General features: G+C 43.5%; 2 protein-coding genes and 1 non-coding gene across 6 annotated transcripts; all 3 read left to right on the forward strand.

Moving 5' to 3' along the window:
• Positions 1 to 153: 153 nt before the first annotated feature.
• LOC108926057 (chondroadherin-like protein) lies at positions 154 to 6,616 on the forward strand. Of its 4 annotated transcripts, none has more exons than XM_018738503.2 (8): positions 154 to 263; positions 1,921 to 2,097; positions 2,503 to 2,697; positions 3,149 to 3,450; positions 3,651 to 4,146; positions 4,563 to 5,249; positions 5,646 to 5,812; positions 6,055 to 6,616. In XM_018738503.2, the coding sequence occupies exons 2-8, from the start codon at positions 1,921 to 1,923 to the stop codon at positions 6,302 to 6,304; spliced, it is 2,274 nt and encodes a 757-aa protein (XP_018594019.1). In that variant the 5' UTR covers positions 154 to 263; the 3' UTR covers positions 6,305 to 6,616. The 4 variants fall into 4 exon arrangements, with proteins under 4 accessions (XP_018594019.1, XP_018594020.1, XP_018594017.1 ...); XM_018738501.2 differs by lacking the exon at positions 154 to 263 and adding an exon at positions 699 to 753; XM_018738504.2 differs by lacking the exon at positions 1,921 to 2,097.
• A 1,175-nt stretch (positions 6,617 to 7,791) lies between these two features.
• Positions 7,792 to 7,863, forward strand: trnaq-cug (transfer RNA glutamine (anticodon CUG)). Its single transcript has one exon. It is a non-coding gene; the product is annotated as a tRNA-Gln (tRNA).
• A 527-nt stretch (positions 7,864 to 8,390) lies between these two features.
• Positions 8,391 to 10,111, forward strand: rbx1 (ring-box 1, E3 ubiquitin protein ligase). The gene is made up of 5 exons (XM_018738534.1): positions 8,391 to 8,486; positions 9,091 to 9,169; positions 9,274 to 9,344; positions 9,550 to 9,635; positions 9,986 to 10,111. Exons 1-5 carry the CDS (start codon positions 8,409 to 8,411, stop codon positions 9,996 to 9,998), a joined length of 327 nt encoding a protein of 108 aa, XP_018594050.1. The 5' UTR covers positions 8,391 to 8,408; the 3' UTR covers positions 9,999 to 10,111.
• The last annotated feature ends 36 nt before the right edge of the window (positions 10,112 to 10,147 follow it).

Below are 10,147 nucleotides of genomic sequence, written 5' to 3' on the forward strand. Positions count from 1 at the left end.
GAACAACCCCCCTTCTGTCCAGAGAATACAGCAACACACACACCTCTGGCCAAAAAGAATCACAACATTTTTTTTTTGTCCCATTACTCCTCCAAACTGTGGCAGTACAACTTCGCGCCATAGCATAGCAAGTCTTCTCATGCGACCTCCATTTGGTCCGAAAGATGTAAGATAATTTGCTGGGAAAAATAATTTGCAGGATTATTAGTATTTCGACTACATATTGGCTTCTTTCCCGCCGTGGATGACTTTGGAGAAAGAAGGTAGCGACTCGAATAAACCCGTCAAATACGTGCTGTCTTTTCATACAGACACCAGTGTTCTTAACTTACCTGCTGTGTACTTATATAACACGTTTTATAAAGCTGAATGAATATTAGGTGCACAAAAATTGATCTGAAATCCTGAAGCTCAAAATGTAGCGTTAAAACGCATCGCGCCATGTATAACGAAATGATTTATTATGACATGTTTCGCTTCTTTTCGTTGGCTGGTGAGAAGAGTTTGACGAAGAACTAGTTCGTTTGACGCCACATGACAAACAAGCCGCGCGCCTTCTCGCGCTTCGGGAGTTTTTTCAAAGCCCTGAGAATTCTGCAATAACAAGCCAGTTATGCCAGCTATGTTAACTCTCACGTTGTTGGAGCTCTGCGGCATGACAGAATTTAGAGTAATGGAGCTTTGCGACAAAATCTTCTCCCTGTTTATATTGCGTTTATTCAGCTACATTAAATGAATTTCAATAAGTACTATGTAAGTGAAATGCTCAACTTTACTTTTTCCAGGTGTGAGCGACGTTGCAGTGACTCTCGTCTAATCTTTGAAGAAACGCGACCTATTTTTCACTGACGAGGCAAATGTTATTAAGCACATGATTAGTAACCAAAATTCCGAATTTATTTACTTCGGCCGAATACTAATCGTGCTGCAATGTTATATACTAGAATGTACAAACCTAATAAATCACTTCTTTCAGTGGACTTTGCGACCTGAAAGCTCCGCTGATATAATTTAAACTTTTACAAAAGAGCATTTCTTTGCCATTGTTTCTCTAAAGCTTTTCTGCAATGCACTGGCGTCTGGAATTTTAAGTAGTGCATCTAGCAGTGTAAGTCACCTTGGCTTGGTGAATATAGTGTATGGGCTGATAACACTACATACTAGAGTTCATTGGAAGTCATTTTGGAGAAAAGCGTCTGCTAACATAAACGTAATTGCTGGTGTGGTGTGTCTCTGACATCGACTCTTCTCAGTACTGTAACGGGGCTGATACAGATTAATGTAAATAGTCGATGTTAGTGTCTATCCCTGTGCGTAGTCCTATGCTCCTTTCTGATTGGCTGTTATGTTGCTTATGCTTAGTTTGCCACGGGGGAATTCTGGGGGGCTCACGGAGCACCCTGCTAACCATTATGTGGAGTAGGGGGGCTTAGAGTGACCTTGAGCAACTCTCTGCTCTTCATGGACTGTTTTGTCCTATCTGGGGTGTTTTTATCAAGACAGCTATTGAAATGATATGTTGTATGCGGTCAGTGAAGAGCATTTCCTGGAACCCTGTCTTTTGAACTGGTCTCTACTCTCTCCATGAATGGATGCTACAGCATGACACAGGCCTACATTTTGCAATGGGTTGTTCCTGTATTTTGTGTCTGTGCTAAACTGCATCTGGCTCTTGCTGAGCTCTGAATTGTCCTCTGGAATGTGACCATGGCAGCGGTGTCATCACAAAGCCAGCCATGAACAATACTGTCCATCTGGCATGAATAAAACATTTGATTCAAAAAGAGAAAAATCCTTTTATAAACTATTATGTTGCTCCATTAACTGGCTGCAGGCTGACGTGAAACCTCCGCAGGCATTTCTACATTAAAGCAAATAAAGGAGTATATTGAGAAAATGAGCCCTGTTTTGCCCTTGCAGATGCCTTCGAGGGCTCTCGTTACGGTCGCGTGGCCCCACGTGGCCCTGCTGGTCACCTTTACCGTGAGCCACGTGCATCCGAGCCCATGTCCCAGGGCCTGTCTGTGTGACAACATCCAGCTCACCGCTTCGTGTGTAGGCAAGAACCTGACAGAGGTGCCACCAACAGTCAGCGAGGTGAAGAATCGTTGTCTTGAATGAACAACACAACGCAACAAAATTGTCCAAAGTTCTTAGTTATGTCCATTTTTGCGTTGGATATGATCTGTTTAAGTTCACTGATTACAAAAATACCCCTAGTTCTTCTCGAGTGTCAGTTTTAGTTTGGTACTTCACAGCTGCTGGAAGACTGACAATGAAAAATGCAACAAAATTGACATATTAAAGTTTCTGCTGCATTGTGTAAGGTACCCTGACCCTTTCTCACCTCTAGAACCTTCTTCATTCATTACCCTCCTTGTAGTCCCATCTATTCACTGTGCCCTTGAACCTTGACAGCAAAGTGTTATATTTATTTTGAAGTGTCCTGTGTGACATACCTATTGCTTTTACATGACACTCGCCCACTACCATTTTTTCCAGATTACAGTTAAGATGGACTTGAGAGGCAACAGCATTCAGGAGCTGCACACGGGGGCCTTCCAGCACACCCCCTACCTCACTCATCTGTCCCTGCAGCGCTGTGACATCCGGCAGGTGCGTGAAGGAGCTTTCCGCAGCCTGGGGCGCCTGATCTTCCTCAATTTGGCCAACAACAATATTGAGATACTGTACCAGGTGAGCTAGTGGCTTTACTGGACCATCCCCATGTGTTTTCAATGTACAGCTGTATTGCAGTGTTTATACAATGAATATAGTGCAGTTGGTGACGTTTTGGGTAAAGAATTTAAAGTGGTTACATGTGTATTATAACATCCCTCCGAATGGTCTCTGGAGGGTGTGATTGCACAGCAGGTTTGCCCAGGTCCTGCTCTGTGGTAGGTCTGGGGTTGGAGTCGTGCTTGGGGTGCCGTGCGGCGGACTGGTGTCTCGTCTGAGGTGTGTCCCCTCGCCCTCCAGCCCTGTCTCCTGTGCTGCCAGGCTAGGCTCTGGATTGCCGCAACCCTGCTTGGGTTTCAGACAGTGTGTGTTTGAATGGTCTCTGCCCTACTGAAGGACGCCCTTTCATTATTGTGACTGATCAGTGTTATCTATTACACTTTTCTGTTCCTTGTCTGTTCTTTCATAGGAGTCTTTTGATGGACTGTCCTCTCTGAAGCAGCTCCTCCTTGACCACAACCGCATAGAAGAGATCCAGCCAGGAGCTTTCTCCCAGCTGGGCTTCCTCAACCTGCTGTCTTTAACCCACAACCAGCTTGTGTACCTACCCAACATGGTCTTTCAAGGTCTGCAGAACATCAAGTGGCTGCGAATGAGCTACAACTCCCTTAACACCCTGGATTCAGAAGCGTTTGCTGGCCTCTTCACCCTCACACGCCTTAGCCTGGACCACAATGAACTTCAGTTCTTTCCCACTGAAGCCTTGACAAGGTAGCACAGCCTGTCTTTAGGTGCAGAGGAAGGCAGCGCTCTGCAGTCATTGTGCAGATGCAAAATTCAATCCTTGTCACAATCTATTAGAGCTTGTTTTACTGGAAAACCAGATGACATTGAATTGTAATAATTAAAAGTACTGTTCAGAAAAATGCGTTTAACTTCCTTGAACTGATTGGACCATTGCTCCATTTCAGACTTCCAGAGCTGACCCGACTGGAGCTGAGCTACAATCCCATGACCTACCTTGGGGAGGAAACCGTAGCCATGTCTAAGCTTACCCATCTCTTCCTGGACCACATGTCTCTGCAGGACTTCTCTGAGATGGCGCTAGCTCTAGCACCCAACGTGGTCCACCTTGACCTGAGCCACAACCAGCTGCGAAACTTGCAGCCCCTTTCAGGGCCTGAGAAGCTGCTACGCCTCAACCTGACAGGCAACCCTTTCTACTGCAGCTGCTACTTGCGGCCACTAAGAGAGTGGGCCTACCAAGGCCGTGTGCGGCTGCTCGGCACCTGTGCTGGACCCCCTCACCTTTCTGGTGAAAGCCTGGAGGGTCTACACCCCCCTGAGCTGCGCTGCCAGAGCCAGGAAGCCATGCTGAAGGCAGAGTTGGAGGAGTTGAGCAGGGCCATGCCCTCACCTACCCCTCAGCCTGATGAGGTCAAGTGTCCTGTTAACTGCAACTGTGAGGTAAGCTGAGGTGCAGAAATCTGTGTGTATGTGGTTGAGGCTGGGAGTGAATAGTGAAAGCCTAAACTGCAATGGATACACAATATGCAAAGAACCGAAAGGGACATTCTCTCCCTAAGAATTTCTTCTTTGCATGTAAACACCATGATTAACTTTATTCTGCATCTATAGTAGGGGTGCAGTGGCACAGTGGGTTTAACTGGGGTCTGCTCTGTGGTGGGTCTGGGGTTTGAGTCCTGTTTGGGTTGCCTTGCAGTGGATTGGTGTCCTGTCTGCGGTGTGTCCCTTCAGCCTTGTGCTCTGTGTTGTTGGGTTAAGCTCCGGCTCGCCGTGACCCCACTTGGGACAAGTGGTTGTAGACATTGTGTGTGCACATACATGCCTCTACCTGTCTGTTTGAACCCTCTTTTTACCAGGCCGAGAGCCACCACTCTTCTTGTGAGAATCGGGGCCTCACCAGGATTCCCCGTGATTTCCCTCCGGACACCCGTCTCTTGGACCTGCGTGGAAACCACTTCCACTATATTCCCAGTAACAGCTTCCCCAAAGTTCCCCAGGTGGTCTCCCTGCACTTGCAACGGTGCAAGATACATGAATTGGAGTCAGGTGCCTTTAGTGGCATGAGGGGCCTAATTTACCTTTATCTTTCAGAGAACAACCTTTCTTCACTCAGTTCTGATGCCTTCAAAGGCCTTCCACAACTAACATACCTCCACCTGGAACGAAACAAGTTCACCAAGTTCCCTAAAGATGCCTTCAGGTTACTGCCAAACCTGTTGGCCTTGCACCTGGAGCACAATTCCATAGCCAGGCTGGACCAGGGTGTTTTGACTGGTGCTCAGAAACTGAGAGGGCTGTATCTGACTGCAAACAGCATCAGTACAGTGGCCCCTAAGGCCTTTCACCTTGCCCCCTTCCTCAAAGTCCTCCACCTAGGAGGGAACCGCCTAAGTGAGGTACCAACACACGCACTCAGCAACACTCCCAGCTTATCCGAGCTCCGCCTTTCTGGGAACCCCATTCGCTGGATTGGACCAAAAGCATTTGCACCTTTTGCACGCAGTCTGCAGCATCTGTTCTTGGACAACATGAGGTTAGAGAAGGTAGGAGCTTGCAGAGGATTTTTGTTGATGATAATTTGTGACACTACAGAAGAGTTTTTTTGAGTTTTTATTTGTTATACAATTTTTATGTACTCTTTTTGAGCAGAGGTGCTATATATGGCTTTTTCATCATTACAGTAGTAGTTAAGCTGTTGCCTCTAGACCCAAATGTTTCAGGTTCAAGTATCACCTTTAGCTGTGGTACCCTTGAGTAAGGTACTTATCCTGAATTGCTCCAGTACAACTACCCTCTTCTATAAAGGGGTAAATAACTCTACATAGCTTAACATTGTAAGTTGCTTTGGAGAAGTGTGTTGAATAAATGTAAAACTTCTTTGCTTCTTGGTCTCTTTCATGCTTCTCCTTTCACTTTCCTACTTTTCTGTTCCTCTACAGATGTCAAAGGACTCCCTGGCAGGCCTGGGACCTGGGCTCCTTAGCCTTCTCCTAGAGGGGAACCAGCTAGAGGAATTGCCAAGCCTGCACCCGTTCACTGGGCTTGAAGTCATCAATCTGGCAGAAAATCCTTTTGTGTGTGACTGTCCCTTGCTGCCCCTTCGAAAGTGAGAAACACCTGTAAAAACCAAGGGCACATACATATATGTATCGTCATTTTCTTGTGTAACTAAAATGGCTGAAACACACAGCTCTTTCTCTGAAAACAGCCTAATGCTAAGAATCCAAAAATTGGTGTGACTGAAAAACTCAAAAATGTGAAAGTCATCATCTCTGTATTATTGCCTTTGCTTAAATTTCTTTTTTTTACATCTTTTTTCTTTTCTCTCCATGTTTTTAATCCATGCAGGTGGATTGAGAAGGTGAACCTTAAAGTGAGGGCCACCTGTGGTCATCCTCCTGAATTAAAAGGCCGGAAGGTTAAAGATGTCCACGTTTTTAAGGCCTGTCCAGGGGAGAAGCCTCCCCCTGTGCAAATGTCGACGGGCCACAGGGCTCCAAAAGTCACCAGAGTTACATCAGCCCACCTGTCCAACAGAGCTAAAGTGAAACAACAGAGGGGTCAGAAAGCTGTAGGAACCCCAAGAACAGCCAAGTAGAAATGTGCATGTAGTACCTGAGTGTAACCACCAGGGGGCATTTGAAATGGAAACCATTAACCTCAGAACCCAAGGCAAGTCTCAGCCCCATACATGCAGAACAGTGCATGACCTTCACTGAAAATGTGTTGATCCTTGGAGAACACTCCAGAAAACCATTAAAAAGTGCAGGCATTTGTCAATATGGGGGCAGCTGGTAATGTAGTGGTTAGTGCTGTTGCTCTTGGATCCAAAGGTTGGCTGTATGAATCTAACCTGCTGCAGTAGTACACTTGACCAAGGTATTTACCCTAAACTGCTCCAGTAGAATTACCCAGCTGTATGAATGAGTAAATAACTATAATTTGCTTTGGAGAGAAGCGTCAGGTAAATGAATAAATACAATGTAATGGGTGCCAGATGCCATCAGTATCATAAGCTTGTAGCAGAGAACCTACCAGCTTGCTGTAGAAGAAGAGATCAAGAAAGGAACATGGGGCTGGAATGGGCATATGCTCCAAAAGCTACATAACATCATTATGATGCAGATGCTGAGGTGGACCCTCCAAGGCAAGAGGAGTAAGGGATGGCCAAAGAGCACCTGACAATGTGACCTCGAACCTGACACGATTGCATGTGGAATCAACTAGAGAAGATTATGCAGGATAGAAGTGTTTAGGAGTCCATTCTTGGTGGCCCATACCTCACCTGGGGAGAAGGGCAAAGCTAACAACTAACTACTGTAGAGTAGCTAATATGTTACATGTAGGGCAGTAGAACTGCCTGCCTGCCTGCCTTCCAAACAGTACATGTGTCACTAAATTACATTCTTACCCAGATGGTTGATACTGGGACTTTAGAACTGCACTCTCTCCATGCCATGGTTTGCCATTCTGATTTTCTGCAATAAACATACTACAAATCATTGATATCTCCTTAACTTTCTTCACAGTCAGGCCTTAACGCGCTTACCGTTAGGCTGAACAGAGTAAAGAGGACACAGTGTTGTGAATTTTCAACATGCAGTCCACTGTCTTCCATTAGGTGGTGGTCCTTGGTTATATGGCAGATGTCGGGAGGACGGCGGTAAATGCAGACAGGCCTTTTCAGTATTTCAGTGAATTATTGTGACCAGATTAGATTCTGAAAATGAATACCTGGTGTATGGCTGTATAGTTATTGCATTGACTGAAAGACATAATGGAAGGTGTGATTTTAATGAAACCGCTTACCCGTTGAAATGCTATTCTGCTCTAAAGAGCTTTTTTATTCTGTACAGGAAATATGGAGCAATACTTTTTAAAGCCTAGTATTAATACCTGTACTATACGCTGGTATAGAGTCAGGACCTACTGATATACGCTATATTAACGTGATTATTATGAATATGTTACAGGAGATCAAGGCACATATTAATACTAAAATGAAATTAGCAATACATTTCTGAAGGGACCGAATGATACTAAACTGATACTGTTAGAGGGAACTAAGAAGGGTAGTTTTTGTGTGGTTCTATGGTGTAATGGTTAGCACTCTGGACTCTGAATCCAGCGATCCGAGTTCAAATCTCGGTAGAACCTAGCTTTTCACCAGTGACGTTTTTAATGATTTTAACATTTATCTTGATTTAAATTTCTTTGGGGATTAATTCATCTCATCCAAACATAAAGGATAATATAATAAAGCGTGTATGTATTTAACATTGTGTGTGTTGCGTGCAGACGTTTTAAATCCACATCTTAACAAAGAAGCGATTAATACAGTTTAAAAATGAATAATTATTAATAACATCAATTGTAAAGCTGATTTATAATCTTCTCGAAAGATGATTACTTCGTATCATGTATTAAACTTTCATTTAAGGAAATGTACAAAGTTGCAAAATTTGTTTATATCAGTTAATTAGTGCGAAGGAACCTATATCTGATAGCTTTTACTGAGACTATCGACAGTTCCCTTTCTCGGGAACCAGGACCTCACAAAGGGATCTATATACATTTAGCACACTTGGTCACGCCAAACATATGTGCGCAAACATCAAAAGCATCTCCGAACACACCCGAATGTCGTAAGTGAACCTGAGCGCATGCGCACTGATTCCCCGTAAACTATTTCCGCAGACAAGATGGCGGCCGCTATGGATGTGGATACTCCAAGTGGCGCTAATAGCGGAGCTAGCAAGAAACGTTTTGAAGTGAAGAAGGTGATTATTTCTTAAACAAGCCAATACTGTATATCATTGAGCGGTTACAAGAATTTGAAAAGTTTAGTGGCAGCTTTATGATGTTATTTGTGCTTAGCGTTGTCGCTAAGCAGTTAGCTACATATGATCAGAAAATTATATATATTCACAATTTGCTGGCTAGCTTTAGTATTTATTTGCTGCAGTTGTATTGTGATCGTTAAATATAAAACATTTGTAACATGAGAGTGGGTTGGTATCGTAGTTCCACCTGTTTATGAACGTCCAGCGCAGAGTGTGGAAATGCCGGTCATCCGGTCGCGTGTCGAGCTGTGACGTCACATGCAGTTGCGTGACGACATATATACACCGTGTAGCGTTATGACGAGAGCATATTTAGAGAAATGCTTACTTCTTGAGTGTAAGATGTGGTCATCTAGAACAGAATGTGAGTTTTTTTCCATTACTCTACATCAGATTTTATTTTGTCTGTTTAGAAAACAACTTCTGCTGCTTCTTATATCTTTGTATGATCATGCTTTAGGAGCTGAATTAATCTGAATTGGCTGCCAGACATGGACAAACTCCAAGTAGTATTAATACAGCTTGGTTGTGTTGTTTGCAGTGGAATGCTGTGGCGCTCTGGGCTTGGGACATTGTGGTTGACAACTGTGCAATTTGTCGGAATCATATTATGGATCTCTGTAAGTACCGGGAATTCTGTTTGACTATTATTCTCGATGCTGTCTGCACTAAGGGCTCCTCTACATTCCTCATGTTTCTTTATTTTTCATTTTCAATTTTAAAGGTATAGAGTGCCAGGCCAACCAAGCATCTGCTACATCTGAGGAGTGCACAGTTGCCTGGGGTGTCTGCAATGTGAGTTTGAACACTACCTTTGTCATTGAATATATTTTGCAGGATGGGTTTCAGATAACTGCCAGAGAGAGAAACCACAGTGATGCTCTCTACACACAACCTGTGTTTTAAGGACAGGGCACTTTGCGCCAATCCCATTTTATGATACTCAGTAAGTTTGTCTGTGTGCGCTCATCTTTACATTTTTTACCATGCTTCTCTGCAGCATGCTTTCCATTTCCACTGCATCTCTCGTTGGCTGAAGACGCGTCAGGTGTGTCCTCTGGATAACAGGGAGTGGGAATTTCAAAAGTAAGTATCTTTCACTTATTTTGAGCAGAAGTTTTACTTTTTGACACATTCAGTAAGAGAAACATCTTGTAAACTGGAATGATGTTCAAAAATTGAGAAATTGATGAGAATAAATGGTTTTTGGAATCTTAAAACAAACAAACAACAACACAATTAAAACAGCTCTTTAAAGGTCTTTCCAATTATTTATTTTGGAAGACTAGTATTGTTTTGTCCAACTAGATCACAGCTGGAATGTAATATTTTGTACAAGTACTACTGGAAAGATGCTTTTAAAAGTTTGTCATGTGAAACTTTTTTTCAGTGCAGTTTTCTGTCATTACTAAATGAATTGTTTCTTTTTTGTGCAGGTATGGACACTAAGCATGGTCCTTGAATGTTGCAAATTATACAGCATTAAGCTGGTAAATGGAAAATAACATTGTTTTGACCTGGGACCACAGCCCAAGGCCATTTTGTTCGTCTTTGTTACTTTTTGCATTGAAAATGAAACTTTTTTTTTTTTTTTTTTT

Source organism: Scleropages formosus, chromosome 3 (assembly GCF_900964775.1).
Source record: "Scleropages formosus chromosome 3, fSclFor1.1, whole genome shotgun sequence".
Taxonomy (NCBI): Eukaryota; Metazoa; Chordata; class Actinopteri; order Osteoglossiformes; family Osteoglossidae; genus Scleropages; species Scleropages formosus.